This window comes from Myiozetetes cayanensis, unplaced genomic scaffold (assembly GCF_022539395.1).
Source record: "Myiozetetes cayanensis isolate MyiCay16 unplaced genomic scaffold, myiCay2020 scf2-11, whole genome shotgun sequence".
Lineage (NCBI taxonomy): Eukaryota > Metazoa > Chordata > Aves > Passeriformes > Tyrannidae > Myiozetetes > Myiozetetes cayanensis.
Window position 1 is genome coordinate 10,315,110 of NW_026087411.1, and position 17,362 is coordinate 10,332,471.

Here is a 17,362-nt window from a genome sequence, read left to right on the forward strand (position 1 = left end):
TGACTGCATTACTGGCACACTAGATCAATGTTCCAAGACAATCTACAGGTCATTGATTTTACCTTATTTGCTTGCAGACCCATAATTTTTAGAGTAAATGGGTTGTACTCTGCAGTGTTCAACTTTAAAACTAGGAATTAAGAAAGGGGTAAGGATAGAATTTTCCTTAAAATCTACAGGAACAAAGGAATGGTTACAACAGCACACGAGCCTTTTAGGGGATAGAGAAAACAACGGGGGAAAGTTGATCTCCCTGTTATCTACACTTCATCACCCCTCAAGAAAAGAAGCAGAACCCACTTAGAAAACAACACAGACTGAAACAAAGTGTGGTTAGGAACAGGAGCAGTTTTAATGAGAGAAGAGGAGGAGGAGGACAGTGGAAGGAGGTGGGAAGTGTCTTACAGAAGGGATTCCTGGGAGAAGATAAATGCAGAAGTCCCCAGGGAAAGCAAAAGGAAGAAAAAGAGAGAGGAAAACAAAGTGCAGTCAGGGTAAGGGCAGAGGAAAAAAAAGAAGCAGGGATGATACATCTCAACACCCTTCAAAGAACTGGTTTCCCTGTACATGACATTTGAGACTGAGATCAGACACTTCTAAGCGGGCAAAAGTCATGCACTTCTGTCTGTTCCCAAATTTTCTGACAGCCTTAAGCCCAGTATAAAAGTATAGTAGAAGAAATCCTAGGGGACTAAAGGAGGTAGAGTCACTTTCAAAAATACTGTGTAGGTGCAGTAAAACTGAGTGTAAAATTGTTAAACCACTAAGAATGCATGGTAAATAATATGCATGTTATATAGAAAGCAATAAAATAAACTACATAACCTATGTGTCACCTTTTTATTGTTTTCTTGCTCAGAATCTTCAACAGCCTAAGGGAAAAAAATATATATACATTACCCAAAGAGAAAGCAATAGGAAACACTCACAGTAAGGAAAAAATCCTCAAAAAGTTAATTAATTTAGCAAAAAGCATACCCTTTTCCACACCCTCCTTTGTGATTCATCTGTTCAGTGAACTTGCAAAAATTTGTAGTCTCTTTGAAATCTGGGTACACAAGATATGAAATTCAACAGCTGGCTAACAATGGGAACAGGATGAAGGATGCCAGTCAGTTAAACCCAAACCAGAGCTCCCATTAGATGTTGGGGACAGGAAGTTTCAGAGAAGAATGAAAGAATAACACACCCAGACCACACAAAAGATCATCCAGTCTGGAGATGCAAACTGCCAGGCTCTGAAAACTTTAGGCTGCTGCAAACCATGTTTGAAACGTCCCCGTTTGGAAAAGGCCTGTCTGCTGTCTGTCTTCAATTACAAGCTACCACTACCGAGGAACTTCGACAGACAAATGTTGCCTTGGCACTGGATGTAAATTCCTAAAGGATAAAGTTCAAGTCACTGATCAGCAAAGAAGCAGAGAAGTTACTCGAGGACATGCTGAGGATGAGTGACTAATCTGGAAACAAAAAACTAATCCTCAAAACACCAACAAAAACCCCGCAACCAAAACCCAAACCCCGAAACACTCAGGTAGTCAAGGACCAGCTGACTTGGTAAGTGAAACTGCCCTAAAGCAAAGAAGGTAAATGATGCTTCAGTGGAAGGATTCACAGAAGTCCTGAAGAAGCAAAGACGTAGGTAGAGCTGAAGAGATACACAGAAGGCAGGCCTGATGTCTCTGACACTGCTGGAGACGTGCTGCCAAGGGCAATCTGTGCTAGGAAAGATTATCCATACCTACATTTCTGTCTGGAGTAAGATCCAAAGGTAGCCAGGCAGGAGAGAAGAAGCGGCCAAAATACTTAAATGACAGAGGAGCATCATCTGATAAGGTACCTTAGCACTCACATGTGGGCTTTTTTTCTGTAGCAAGCAGCAATAACACCTCCAGTGTCAGAGCAGGTTTAGATTTTAATTCCAATATTCTGCATCTAATGACCATCACATAATATTCAAGTGACTGAGCAGAGACTGATAAACTGCACTAAATCAGGTTGAAGTGGAATAAAGGGAACTCTTCCCCTGTCTATCAGGTGTCTGATGTAGCCCCACCACCCCACAGGGGAACGATTGCCCGATTCTGCCTTCACTGCTGTAGGTAGAAGAGAAAGTCTACCTAAGGAACAATAAAAAAATGACATAGGGAAACCCTGCAATGAAGACACAGAACGCAGCCCTGTGAAGCAAAGCATCAGAGGTGGAAGTAGGAAAATTCTTGCTGCCTTTAATCAGTATTTTTGATCAGATCCCCCACTTGTACACTGCTTCCCTAAATGCTGATCCTGTTTCCTCAATGAATAGTCTACCTGAACAAGCAGGGAGTATTTTAGTCTACAAAACTGTGTGTTCTCATGAACCTAAAGGTTAAGGGCATCTGGTGAAGATCTCAGGTGTGAATCTTCTGACAAGTGCTGTGATGCTTCCACAAAACAGAGTGCCTTTTACAACTGCCTCCATGGGGAGTTTTTCTAAAAGATATATCTAAGAAGCAATCCCACCTTTTTGACACTGATGGCAACAGCTTCTTTTTGACTGTAATCATCGACAGTAAGGTCACTTCCGAATTTGTACTCAGGGTGAGCTTCTTCTTCCTGGTCAGCTGCACAGAAAAGAAAAATGATCAGTGGGGAAAAAAAAAACTCCAAACACAGCAACTGCTGGTTTTGTGCCATACATGCAACAAATGACAGTTGAACACACAGGTTTGGTTTTGGCATTTTTTAAAAACGGGAATAAAATACAGAGTATTAGATTTCCAAGTGCTATTTAACTGTTTCCAGATGTAGTAAATGACTGTTAAGGTCTAAGATCCTTAGAACTTCGACATGGCAAGAGAAATTTTATTTACTGCATTTTTGAAGTAATCAGGAATTTGCTTAGAAAAAGTGCAAAAATAAAAAGGCAATAGCCTTGGGGAAATAACAAGATATGATGATAGAGTTCTTTGAATATAGATAAAAGAAAGTAGTGTCTGGGCTTCCTGTTTGTGTTGTTACAGTCTCCTGTGTGCCCCTACTCTAGGGAATCATTTTCATTTGCTTTTAAGGTGGTTTTCCATTAGAATCTAGAGTACTCAAAGAAGCTAAAAGTGTAAAGTAACAGGAAAAAAAAATACCTAATATATGAGAAGACCAAAGGGTAGGCTAAAGCTGGGACATTCACTATGACATCGGCCAAAGTACTTTGGTTCAGACACTTTGCAGACAATGCATGAAGGTGGATCATACCCTAAGTTTGGCTATTTTTCTGTGCTGGCCATAAATACGTTCCATATCATTGGCTCAGAGCAAGACATTTCCACTGAAGATACCTGAAGCTTGGCATGAAAAATCCTATCCCTCAAAAGCATAATGCAATAATCCAACCTGACGTTGACACGAGTATTAAACACAGTGCCAAAACCTGTTTGCAAAGAGCACACAGACTTCCCAGTCTCTCTCTCACACACACAAAGGGAAAATCTGACTTGGCTGGCGCTCCAATATGACTTCTGAAAAGTAAGGGGAAGTTAGAATTACCACTGGTCCCACCAACTAAGCTCATGATCCTACCACAGAGCCAGGAGCAGCTGTGGAATGAGATGGGAAGGCTGGAGGTCTGTACAAATAGTCCTGCACTGAGCCCAGATTGACTGCTGCTGGCACAGACTGCAGGCATGTGGGTAAAGTGCATCCTAACTGCCCATGCCACCCCACTGATTTACCACAGGCAACGTTTGAGAGCCCTTCTCCATGAAATCCTCACCGCTTTCTATCTCTTCCTCGTTATCATCCTCTAGGATATTGGGAGCAGCAGTTTCCCCAGCCTCCATCATCTTTTTCAGGGCATCAAGCTGTTCTGTTAATAAGAGAAATAAAATTAAATTAGTCATGGCATGAACAGTTTGTAGCACAAAGAAGTACAAGAGAACAATCACAAATGGTTCTCTGATCCCGAGAGCTACTGTCATTTAATGAGTTCTCTAAGTTCTCAGTTAGTAATAAAATTTCCCAGGGTAAAGAGCATCAATAAACATACACTGTTGTCAGACCTGAAAGGTGGTCAGTAAGGGCTGTATCCAAAGCTTACTGAAGGTAAGAAATATATTTCACAGGATCACAGAATCAATTATGTTGGAAAAGACCTCGGAGATAGAGTCCAACCGATGACCAAACACCACCATGGCAAGTAGACCAGGGCACCAAGTGCCACGTCCAGTCTTTCCTTAAACACCTCCAGGAACAGTGACTCCACCCTGGGCAGTCCATTCCAATGTCTACTTTCCCTTTCTGTGAAGAAATTCCTTCTAAATTTCCATAGACTCCAAAGATCTTTGGAGCAAGCACATTACTTCTTCAAAGAATAAACAGACAGCTGTCTCTTCGGGGTTTGATCCATGCAAATGGAGGCAAATTGCTTGGATTTTCATCGTATCCCCCTGTGCATTTCAGTTAGACAGGATGAAATGTCACACCATGTATGACTGAAGTCAGTGCAAGGTCTGCACGCTTATCTTGGAATGGAGAAGGACCAGGGTTTATCATTACAGCCATACTGGAAACTAATATAGCAGCATTATTATTACTGAAAGAAGATAAATATCAGAACTGGCAACAACAGCAAGAAGAGTAATTTGAAATTCCATTTAATTTCACGCTTATCCTGGAAAAACACAGCAAAGCAAACATACCAGTGTAGGCAGAATTTACAAGAGATTCTATCTGTGCTGTATTTTAGCTCAACCAGCAGTCTGATAAAAGTCCCAGGATTACATTCCCAGGTCTATCTATGCCTTTGCTGCATGCTGATATCAAGGCCCAGACTCTGGCACTCGTATGAAACACAAGGGCAAACAAAATGTCATTTACATAGAATCCATACTCTTCCAACACTAAAGCACAAGCAATTTGGAAACTTTAGTAACAAAGTCTTTCTGTAGCGAGCTGGACTTTTGTTTATTTAATATTTGACAGGTTTTACTTACTTTTTTCTACTTCAGGTTTCAGCCTTTTATTCTTTATGAGAATCTTTCTTTTGAGGTCATTAGGAGATGGTAAGGCTTTACCTGGATCAAGCTGTAAAACAATTTAAAGAAAAGGCTTTACAACAGCTATTTGGCCTCTCTCTATCACTATTTGGGATTTTGACTGTAGGACAGAAATAGTAAGGGGCAGTGAACAAGCAATGCCACCTCAGGCACAACCCCAGAAGGAAGTGTGACTGTAGTTAGAGGGTCTGCTCTGCTTCTTCCCTATCCCATGGGAAAGCTGTGCTCAGGTAGATGTTTGCTGGTCTCCAGCCTGTGCCACCCTCAGTTGCACTGGTCAAAACATTTTCCCCTCTCTCCTGCCTAGCAGGGGGCATGGATGTGACCTGCAACTCCTCATCAGAGCACTTCCTACACTTCCTACTGTCCCTCCCTCCCTTGGTTCACAAACAACCCGAGTCACAGTTTAGCCCATTATCATTTGATCTCTAAGTCACCTTTTGTGGTCCCTTCAAGATGTAATAATGCAAGTGAGGGAGCCCCCACACACTTACAGAGTGGAGAAGGACTGGCATGGGTGACTGGAAAACTACCCAGTCCTTAGCCAGGGAATGGGGACAAGTTTTGCCAGTATGGTCACAGGGTCACATCTCCGTAAAAGGTAACGGGCAAGTTTTGCATACACAAGGAAGTACTGCTAAGAGGTTTGTTCCAGGTTGGGAAAGAAGAAAATATATTATTGAGAAAAAAGAAAAAGGACAAAATCCTCTAATTGAAGCTCTCTCACAATGCTGAGGTTAAGGAACAGAGATTTCTGTAGAGTAATTAGCAACCTCTCCACCTCAGGCTTCCTAAAAATACTACACCAGGGATTGCTGGTATAATGGACTGGGGTTTTCAGTGAACCATAAATGATCCAGGAGCAGAAGGTATTTCCAGGACTAGTAAAAATTCTCAGAAGAATTATTTAGATATTTTTGTCTTCAAATCCAAATCTGAGCTACACAGAAGCAGCACTCTAGATGAAGAAACAAAGGAGCAAACCACCACAGCTTGAAACCAAATAAAAGCAGCAAAGATGAGAAATAACAACCCAGCAAAAAGACCCAAAATCAACCCAACTCCAGGAGAATAGGTGCAAACCTCCTTGCAGGAGGGTAATGATTCTCCACACCCACCAGGTAAGCTCAGGCATGGGATTTTTGGTATGTTGGATGAAGAGAAAACATGTTTGTTCTCAAGAGTGCTGGGGCTGTAATTCCACTAGATGTCAGTGCTGCAGAGCTCCTGGAAGCTCCACGGGCTTCCAGGATGCCAGTCTGCATCCCCAAGCAAGGGCACAGTTGGATGCCCACTTGAACAAATATTTGCTTTTACTTCAAACCAAATCTGCTTCAGCCAGTGCCACGTCTCTCTAAATCTGGCTCTCCTCAGTTGACCATCCGAGGTTACCAGAGCCCAAGCACTCCTCAAGGGTACGTTCCAGGCTCCTCCTGCCACCTCTGCAACACTTGCTTTGTGAGCAGCTGGGGACTGAATTCAGCCAAGAGGAGGAAAGCACACAAAATGCAGAAGGGCTACAGAGCACAGGCAGCTGAGGCTAAATACTGGGCCCTGAGGTAGGAGCGTGGCAGCCTTTGGCCAGCTCTATTTTAGGCTTCCCTGAGAGCTGCTGGAAGCTGCTGCTTGTGAGGAACATGGCACTGTGCTACACACATTGCAGGGGAACGCTGCAGGTTTAGTTCTCTGGGATGCCCCTTTCCAGGGCAACAACCTGATATTCACCAAGCCCTGTGTGCTGCTGCCCCTGCAACGTGCAAGGGAAGGCAAGAAAAGCACAGCTCTAGCAGTGCTGATGCCAGGAGCCCCCTTTGCCAGGGTCACACGGGCAGGAGCTGAAAGTAAGGCAGAGTCCTCTTTGCTGTGGCACTGAGGAGCATCTGCAGGTTTTGGGTGATTGCTGCCACATGGTAAGCTGGTTGTAAGGAGAGTAAGGAAGGTCTGGAGGAGGAGTTGCAAGCTCTGGGTAACAAGCTATTAAAGTCTCAAATGTTGTGTTTGTGAAGGAGTGTCTGTTATTATCTCCTGCCACGCAGGAGAGTGAAGTGCATGCAGATTACAGTGCACTTGATAGTCCAAATGAGACCACAGGAAACTCCTGGTGCTTAATTTAATTCTTAAGGCAGTAGTGAGGGCCACCTAGACTGCAGGACTTGATCTGGAGCATGAAACATGCAACGTGCAGCTGAAGGAAGAGGTTTCTTCAGCTGAGATCATGCAATTTATAATTAATTGGTTTTAATCAGTGACTGGCAGTTTCAGAGTCATGTATGACCTGCAAATGCAATGTGTGTGGTGTATTTTATGTAGGTGCTGGTATTACGTCCCACATGACGGGGATGGCTTTCCCCAGGCTGCTCGCCAGAGCCCTGTACAGAAGAGATTAAACAAATCAGACAGAGACAAGTTGGTATCAGAAAGCACAGACACCCAAAATCACTAGTCATTTCTGAAAGCACAGGACTGGCAGTGAACAGCACTACAGGTGATGATCTCAGTTTATCATCCTTTTTAAATACAACCAATATAAAAAACCACCAGACCGGCAGGATATAACATACTGGATGTGTTTCTAGAGGCTGCTTCAACAGGAGATCTCCAAAAAGATCTTCACAGTATTTTGACATCTTGTATTGTTGGTATTTGCTGGAAAAGAGTGTGCTGGTTAATTTTTAAATATATAAAAAAATCACTATTATTCAGCACAATAGAATAATACTAAGTAATGTAGACATCTCAAATTATATACTGCCCACTTTGTCTCCACTGAGAAATATTACTTTACTGTATAATTATGCTGTCAATAAAAGTCTATTATCTGACAAAGATGAATTTTAAGACCAAAAAAGCAGAATAACTGAATCTCATACAGCTAATGGAACATCCAAATATATTTCACAGTTTTATCACAGATAAAAATATTGCCATTATTAAGCTCTACGAAGATTGATTAGTATATTAGTAAGTGACATTCAGTATACCTGCAATAGCCTACAGAGTTTTCAAGTACACTCAAATTACAGTATTTTAAACTATATCATCTCTCTCAGACATTTTACAATTTAAAAATTAAAAATGGGCACTACATACCTGCAGTGATTTTCAAACGAAAGGATGACAGGGTACTCTGATGTAACAAACGCTGTTTCCTTAATGGCTTGAATTACATCCTAAAAAATGAAATTATAGGATTCAAATTAGAACAGGGGTGTGTGATGCAAGTCAGAAATGAGCCCTAAGATCTGGGGACAAGAACTGTGCCCATGCAATCTGTCAGTCTGTCCCACAGGATCTCATTGCTGAGGAGGGGAGGGTGCCCTGCACAGATTCTTGTCCATGGGTTCTCCTGGGGTTCACTGCCAGGGGTAGAGATCAGGCACTCACCTTGAAAAGAATGTCTGTACACATTGCCTTTCCATGTGTTATTATTGGTTCCTGGTCTTCACCTTTACCATCCCAACAGTCCAGCTCCACACACCTAGAAATCCAAGAAAAATGATGTGAGCTGCCTTAGTGTTTCATCCCAGGTGAGTTACTCGGGATACATGCTGAATACTGATGGTCAGAGCAGTAAGTTACAAAGCAGTTCTGGGCATCACACAATCCTTTCTAAGCTGTACACATGTAATTTCAGACTCCTATGACTCTGGATATTCTACCTTACAGCACGTGTGGGTCAATGTATTTGCATCTAGACAATAATGTCTTCAGCACTAGAACACTCTTCTGATTCTCAGGCTACTATGTCAAAACATTAAGCAGGATATCATAAACTGATTCTCATTTACAAATAACCTTCTTAATTATAAAGCAGAAAGCCCTCTGAAATCCTTCAGTTGTCATTTTGAGATCTGTTTCCTTTCTCACAAACTCCTTGTATCAATTTCCCCACTGCACTGCCTTTCAAAGTTTTTCATGAGAAAAATAAGAGTCTTAAATAAATATGTCTGTTTTCATTTACCACACTAACATATTTATACATTCAATGATACAATATATCACCACTGAGGTATATTATGTAGGTTTAAAGTATCAGATTCACAAATATTAAAGGCTGTTATCTCCTGCTTCCAACCTGCATCCAGCCAAAAGCACTTGTCTGTACATCTCCACTGAAGACTTGCCACCAAACTGCCTGCCTGTTAAATAGGTATTGTGAGAGGAACTGATGAAATAATGAGCCAAAGGATGGTCCATTTCTTGATACAATTCCAAACGGTCTAAGAAAACCGGGGCATTTTCATCTGACATCAAGTATCTGCAAAACCCATCACTGGATATGACACCTAGAAGAAAGAAGAAGGCATGGTAAAATTACTCCCAGATATTTAGAGTGGATAGGACTCAAACTGTCTCACAGAGCAGGAATCCTGGTCCAAAAGCTGTGTTTACACAGGTTTCTGCAAGCAGACAGAAGTTCTCCCCTTCCACCACTCCAAGTTGCCCCTGGTGTAAAGTGTGCCCTTGAATTCCCAGATAACAAAAGAAAAAATGAGGTGCCCACCAGCTCAATACCTGGGGTTCAGCAGTGCTTAGTCCTGCCCTGACTGTGCTACATCACTGCTAATCAGCTTGCAGCACGTGCAGAGACTGCTCTCCACTGACAAAGACATGTGGACATGTACCTGAAAACGTCTGTACAGATTTGTTTGCAAAACATCAGGAAAACCCAAGGTATCTTCAAGTTTACTGTTTGAAATACAAGTTTATACCTTCATAAATGAAAAGCAATCCATTTCTACAAGGAATATGGTACACCTGGTAATTCAGAGATAATCTGTAACACCTTTCTCTTATTTCTCTGCTGTTCCATGATTCAATAAAGTATTAAAAAATGTAAGTCAAGGGATAGTTTTTAATGAAGTCAAATAATCAGTGCAGCAGTATCAGTTTTGAAGGGGCCAAGAGTCTGAAAAACGATCTGGGGTAGGGAAGGAGGGATTACTCATAAAAAGCTGCTACAGAGAAAGGTTATCTGGCACTAGTTTGGAGACTGCTTTCCCTGCAGTCATTTATGAACACTCAGCTATTGTCAAGGGACAGGGTGCAGCAGCCCTATTTCTGTTTTCTTTAAGACTACTTTTCTCTTATACAGAGAAATGGAGGGATCCAAGTTTTCATTCAACTCCTAAATTCTGAAAAAATCCTCTGCTGGAGCTTACATTTTCTGTGCTTGGTGTCAGCCAGAGGTGAACTGTTCTGGGATGTCTTATTCAAATCCTCTCAGCTGATTCTGAGTATGGAAGAAGGGGGGAAAAAAAGGGGGAGCAAAAGGGAATTTTCGACTCGAAGAATGGTTTTATTTTGTTATCACCAAGAACTTAAAAGCAGCAAATCTCAGATGACACATATTTCTAGTGCATCATCTTGTGGAAAAATGTCACATCTGGCCAGGTGTTCTAGACAAACTACAGTTGAGATTTCAGCAGCTTAAGAGAGCTCTGTGTGGTCTGGGATAAAATCTGCACTGGTGAATATGATCCCTGGAGGAACACTGTGAGAGGACACTGCTGCTGTTCTCTTGCTACTCTCCATAACCCTACCCCTGCAGGAGGTTTACCACATCTATTAAAAACCTGTCAGAAAGAAAAATCAAAGAATGAAGCTAAATAAATAGCCGAGATTGAATTATTTTCTTTTCTAGTTTCAGATTAATTTTCACCTTCATAAAATATGTTTTTGTATCTTCCACCCCGAAGAGCTGGCAGCTGTGTTTCCTCATTTTGGAAAATGTGTAAAATACACTGGCACCAATAAGAATCCAAGATGAGTGCCCTTAAATATTATAAATAAAAAAGGATAGAGTTGACTAAAATCAAGTAATTAATACTTGGAGTATTCTACTTCATGTAGAGAGGAAGGGAAATAAGCTCGTGAATGGAAAATCCCCATAACATTTATAAATGACTCCTAGACAAGAGAAATAGCACTACAGAGATTACATTATAAGAAGGCAGATGCACATTCAAGGGTGCACATGGCAATTTTTCTTTGTTCTTTATTTTTGCACAATATCTGCACAGCTTTGCAGTCTCTCTGAGACCTTGGCCATGGCCACATGCAGGTTGCCTTGTTCTGCATTTACTCATTCCCAACCTCTCACATTTTGTATCAGCATGGTTGCCTTTGTAGCCACACTGTAACCTGGATCAGGGAAATAGTCCAAAAACCAAAAAGCACTGATTTTGAGGGGGAGATATTCTTCCTGATCTAGCTCACTGGGTGGCACACAAGTGTTCTGCCCCTAGACCACAAGGACTGCAAGCTCCCTTTTAACAGTGTGGATGCTTCAGAACAAATTCCCCAAATGCCTAAACCCAGTGAACACTGAATTTCCTCCCCCATTTACCTTTTCTCTTCAAGTCTTCATCTGGCTCATAAGTCTCAATTATCTGCATTGCTCTTTTTGTGTCATAAAAGGGAAATAAAATTTCATTGAGCCGAGGATCTCGTTGATGCTAAGGTTAGAAAACAACGGAATTCAGCAAAATAATATAGTGCATGGCTATCATCCAAGAGCATTTCATTACTGCAGATGAGAAAGAAAGAAGTGGACATTCAAAAAAACAAAAAAAAGGAAAAAAAAAAAGCAGCCCTACCTAGAACTTACAGACTATTCAACAGTAATTTCAGCTTTTGGTAGAAAACGACCCCTATCTGTCATAAGAAACCTGGGTAGTTTGATCACAAAAATATTTCAAAAAAACCCCACTCCAGTGCCATCGTAGAACTGGTCTTACTCTTGCTCGTTCATCAAAGCAATGACTGCACGTGGTACATGTGCAAATGAAATGTTGAAAAATAAACAGCTAAATCTCTCTTCTTTGTAAATTCTCTCTCTAATCTTTTTTGTAGGACTTGTGAACTGACAGACTTGACTGATGGCACTGCAGTCGCCTCTGCAAAAATGCATGTCTTACACAATATCTACAGCTAAAGCAAAAAGTAAAAGTAAAATAAAGCTATACTTTAAATTAAGAATTACTGATGATTATTTGTGAATTTTTGGAAACATCGTGTTTTTAACTATTCAAAAACCAGCACAGGTTCTTAGAAGAAATATGCAAAAGAATTTCACAGTGTCATCTCTTCAATTCACAGTAATTTAAAATATTAGGATTTAATAATATATGTTATATTTAGATACAATTTAGCAGTGATTTCTAATACACTAATAAAATTCAGAGTTGTTATGTTTTCCCTCCATAGTGTGCTACGTAACTTTGCTTTTTCTCCACGCTGGATTAGAGCTGCACTCTGTGTGCCTGATTCTCCATCAAAAGAAAATGAAACCCAGAACTGAAGGGAGTTGTGGTATGTAAGCAGATGCAATAAAACAAAGGAATAAACATGACTGTGAAAACACTCTTTTACCCCAGTAGGTGCACAGTTCTCAAGATTTAGTTTAAGCAGAATTCAGAAGTGTAACAGGCCACCCCCATACTGGATCAGTAATTTGGAGTGGACAGGATGGTACTGATGTGGCTCACACAGCACCATCAGCATTTGCTGTAATTCCTTATGTGTGATTTTTTGGATGGTTTTTTAATGAGGAAAACCAATATCCAATCAAAAACAAGCACTTCATCTCTTTTCTTACAACCAACACATTGGTGCTTCGTTAACTCCAAGAAATTACAACCAATGCCAGTTCAGCCATGCACTGAAGGGAGGGATCTTTCCAGGACTGCCACTGGCAGTCTGCAGCATCTAAAACACAGCAGGTTCATTCAGTACAGATCAGTGTGGGATAACTAAGGAAATCTCAGATGAAATATGATATGGGAGCAGGTGGATGCAGGACATAACTTGCTAAGCAGCACACAACAGCAGCACAACACTGGCATGCAACAGTTCAGTCTACTTTGTGACAAATGACAAGCTTTACACCATTAGGGACAATACACCACTTCAAAAAACTGTTAGAAATAAATAGGGAAGGTTCTTAAGGAAAACGTTCTTCCCCACCCTCTTTCTTCTACAGTTAGACATAAAAAATCAGGAGAAATTACATGGGGTAAAGCAAAAAATCTCCTCTTGAGAAATAGTCCCAGAGTTATCACAAGGAGCTAAGAGCAAAATAGTTTTCTAGTAGCCACGAACATGGCTCATTATCAATATTTTAACATACATTTTCCACTTGAACAATAGCATATCTTTATGTTCACCTAGTTTAAAAAATAAAGTAAAATTGACAAGTGATAAAGATTTACTTTAAAAGCAATTAGTAATGTGCTGAAACCACTTTTGCCCCTTGAATTTGTCCTGTGCACTGGTGAAAAGGGGGTCCTTTTGTGAAGATGAAAACCAGGGAGACAGAAAGAGCAAATGGGAAGGAGGGAGGAAGAGTAAGCCAGTGGAAGACAGAGAGAGAGAGAGGAAGAGCAAGAAAGTGGGAAGGAGGGGATAGGAAAGGATCTCCCAACACCTCCCTCACAGAAGAAAGGAATAGTCCTGCTCGGCCTACTGAATTTCTATTTTGACTGTTGCTTGCCTCAATATTATTTTATTGCTATAAAAGTATGTCAGGAACAAATCTCAAGAGTAGTAATTTCAGTTACTTTTCTATGACATTTTATTTTTTCAAAATTTAACTTTAAAAGTAGAAGACCCAGATAAAATACTCAGTGCCCAACAATAACTAAATTCCTAAAAACTTCCCAGAAGCTTTAATACTGAAACACAATTAAATCAGCTGTCAGACAACAGCATTTAGAAGTCAAATAGAGACAGGAGTTTGGAAAAACTCCAGGAAAGCTGCTCACTGTCCTCTCATACCCAGAAACATATCCTCATGCTCCCTTGAAAACCCGTAACACTCAGAGCTTCTGCAGCATGCCTGGGGGGTTACTTCAAAACAATTTAAGTTAAAGAGTCTCAGGAAGAATTTCTCTGCCAAGTAACTCCCCTTTCCTATGCAATGATAATAATCTTTTTATATTTTCCAGCACTAAACACCAGTGCTAATTGCAGTGTTGGCCAGCTGTCAAAGGGACACAAACAATCACTTCAGGAGGGAGATTCTGGGTCATTTTGTGCCTTTCAAATCATGACTGAAACTTTAAACTCTGTTTGGAGACCAAAAGACCTCCAGCACAGAGCAAAGGCCATTGGTTTCAGCCAGCAGAATGAATGTCCTACTCTGTAAAAAACATTTGGCCAATTTTTCCCAGCTCTGGTCACCGACTACAGGGCCAACCACAAGATTTCCAATGGAAAATGTATCATGTCAACAGGAATGCAGCCAACATGATGCATCTTCCTCCAGTACTACCTATGAAATAAGGCTTCTAATTCCTTAAAAAGAACTATTCAAACCACACAAAACTTGGAGCACAACTCGATTTTAATTTTTTAATCGGTTACTGGAGGCAAAAGAATGTCTCAGAGTAGTAAGATCAAGCAGGAGTTCAAATCTGCTGATAGATATGAGCCAAAGCCCCAAGTATGCAACCATTAGTGCTGAAGTTGTTAATCTTCTCACTGTCTTTTCTTTTAGATACTCCTTCTACAAACAGTTCAGGTTTAGTGAAGAGTCAGGCACACATTCCCTATGAAAAATAAAATTATCTTCTAAATGTGATATATGGGGAACTTACTGCTTGACTCTTCATACAGTAGTACCCAATACAAAAATATATACAAAATTGAATTGTAACTAGTAAAACACTTTTAGATTGAGGGATTTTTTTGGTAATGCACCCAAAACCATCATGTAGTGAGGTCAGCAGCTTTCCACGTTCCAGATGACAAGAATCTACTGGTACAAAAGCAAGTAGAATGTGCCCATTTTCCATGTGTGTGTTCTTGTCAAATCCACACAGTGCATTTATCTTTGCAATTCTGAATGAGTCAGCCTCCTATAACTTACTGTGCTTTAGGAATAGAAAAAAAAAATAACCAACCACCCCCACTCTGTTTATTGAACTACTTCACACACTCACGATGCTTTTAAGAAATACTAAATACTTCTGCCAACAAGTGTATTCTGGAAATACAGCAATAAAAATATTTCCTCTTATTCTGCACACACAGTATTTTCAAAATCATACACAAACTCTTAAAATATCCTCTTAGCTCTTAGATTTGCACAGGACTGAAATACTACTGTTGAGAAGAATCAAACCACTGTTTATAAAAAGTCCACTTCAATTTTTCTATTATCGAGAAGGATCAGCAGACATATTTAGCTGTGGCCTACAGGTAAAAATAAATTGCTTGTAATAAAACACGGGGTGTATTTTAGTTGAATGTTTAACAGCACGACACGTCTAAAAACACACATAACACACAACATAAGACACCAGCAAGTAATCAACAGATGCAAACTGCAAAGCCAACATGTAGAAAGCACGACAACGTACAAGGCTGGAGCTGATTTTTGCACCTGGATGTTACCAAAATGGAAAGATCAGCGGATCAAAAGCACAGCAAACAATGGCAGGATTCATGCAATGGAAAGGCTGGAAGAAGCAAGCCACTGCAGACAGACTTGTATGGTAGTTAATGTATGAAAAAGCTTACTTCATTTAGAAAGCTCACTAATTGGTCTACCGTTAAATAATCAGTTTTGTCTCCATTGCTGAAAAGAAATTTATTAGAGAATGTAAGTTTTTATGCACGATGCTACAGTAGGTATGATTTACATGTTGACATTGTTGATACTTTTAAAGCCACCTACTTTTCTACTTGAAGTAGCTCTACAATCTCAAAATGAACAGTCACAGAAAACATACTAACAGTCTAAGCTTGGCACAGTGTAACTCCCATAACATACATTCCTACAACTTAACAAACATTACTTCATAAAACAACATGTAAGTCCTCCAGCTGAGACTAAATCGAGTGAGGAAACTTTTTAAACTTCGAAATTCTTATTTAATTTAATTAGTTCACATACTGTGTTAATCACCTAAAGGAGCAAGTTAAAAATTACAGTAGTTAGTAAAGCCAATGCAAACAAAAAATAGTTCCAGGTGCTCCCTCTAACTCATGTAAAAGTTGCTCTGAAATACAGAGTGGACTTTTACATTAACAGTCTGAGAGGGAAGGAAGGGGAAAAACATACACTTGAGTTTGTCTTAAAGTACTGTTGATGCTACTGGAGTTCAACGTTAGATAAACTTTACAGTGTTCTGTCACTATTAGACATGGACTAAAAATACAGCAAGATGTCTTTAAAGCAAGATGATATCAAATCTGAACTTACATCTTCTTAAAGAGGTCCTCTATGTCAGTTCGGGGACATATCTTTTGGGTGAGCTCATAAAATTTCTCGTAAGTAAATGCTGCAGGCTCAATTTCATCATTCTGCAACAAAATGCAAAGGTACATTTATCCAGAAAACAGAGTTTATGTGCTCTTTTCCCAAGAGAGCATCCTATATCAGAAAAAGTAGCTGAGAACTGGTTCAACCTCTTTACCTGGTGTAGATTTACCGAGTTTCTTTTGTACTTTCTGAAAGCAGTTCTTAATTCATCTTTATCATAAATCTGTTTGATGTGCTTGTATTCTAACCTCACAGCAACATTAACTCTACATAAGCATAGGGATGGAAAACACTCTGTTTTACTTCTGAGGAGTAAAAAAAAAGCCCAAAATGTTGAAAATAGTGTAAAAATTTCAGGATACTTATACTGAAGCCAAGGAAGATGGAGAAGTCCCAGGTTTGGTGCAATGGTTTTAAAAAGCTGGGCAGTTCTCATACAGGGAAACTTCCAGGAGGAATGGAATGCATGGATAACATATTCAGTGTCATGTCCTCCTCTGGACAAGATAAGAACTGTAGCAGTGAGCAAAAATCTCATCTCAGGTGCCAGGGATTCACGTATTTCCATGCTGGGAATTCACGTCTTTCTGCACCCCAACTCCCTGGTTGGAGATTGCAGCCTCACTAGGTGGTTGCTGCAGTCAGGTCAAGATGGGCTGGAACCTCCAAAATGAAAGAAGAGAGACTGGGGAGGGTGTAAAGCCAAAAAAAACTATCTGCAACCATCACCAGCCATCACCTCTTGGGGCTGGCAGGGGTCCTGCTGTGAGTGGGGCAGAGCCAGACAGTAGTTCTCCAAAGGAAAGGAGCAAAGAGCAGCAGGAGTCCAAAAGATTCAACAAAAAAGGCATTTCATGCATATTTCGTGCTCACATACTATGTATAAATGAACAAAAGGTAGTCTGTGACAGAAAAGAAGGAAAAGAAGGGAAGCTTCATCTCAGAGGTTTAAGGACCGCTGTGTCATACAGATTTAATTACATTTTGGCTTTAGTAAACAACCTGCAGTGATTAGTAAGTTACTCATGAACAACAGGCATGGTTTTTTTTGTGATGCAAATGA

At 40.4% G+C, this 17,362-nt stretch overlaps 1 protein-coding gene across 5 annotated transcripts in view; it reads right to left on the minus strand.

Moving 5' to 3' along the window:
* Nucleotides 1-17,362, minus strand: part of PLCB4 (phospholipase C beta 4) — a 177,925-nt gene that overhangs the window by 42,286 nt on the left and 118,277 nt on the right. For 3 of the 5 annotated variants that reach the window (XM_050315001.1, XM_050314998.1, XM_050314999.1), the window contains 11 exons: nt 16,240-16,340; nt 15,555-15,612; nt 11,380-11,488; nt 9,106-9,316; nt 8,415-8,508; nt 8,121-8,200; nt 7,592-7,676; nt 4,968-5,058; nt 3,749-3,841; nt 2,503-2,603; nt 837-872 (listed from right to left, as the gene is read on the minus strand). In XM_050315001.1, the coding sequence (XP_050170958.1) occupies nt 837-872; nt 2,503-2,603; nt 3,749-3,841; nt 4,968-5,058; nt 7,592-7,676; nt 8,121-8,200; nt 8,415-8,508; nt 9,106-9,316; nt 11,380-11,488; nt 15,555-15,612; nt 16,240-16,340 (1,059 nt within the window). The remainder of the gene's footprint in view (nt 1-836; nt 873-2,502; nt 2,604-3,748; nt 3,842-4,967; nt 5,059-7,591; nt 7,677-8,120; nt 8,201-8,414; nt 8,509-9,105; nt 9,317-11,379; nt 11,489-15,554; nt 15,613-16,239; nt 16,341-17,362) is intronic. The other 2 variants (XM_050315002.1, XM_050315000.1) reach the window with 1 other exon arrangement.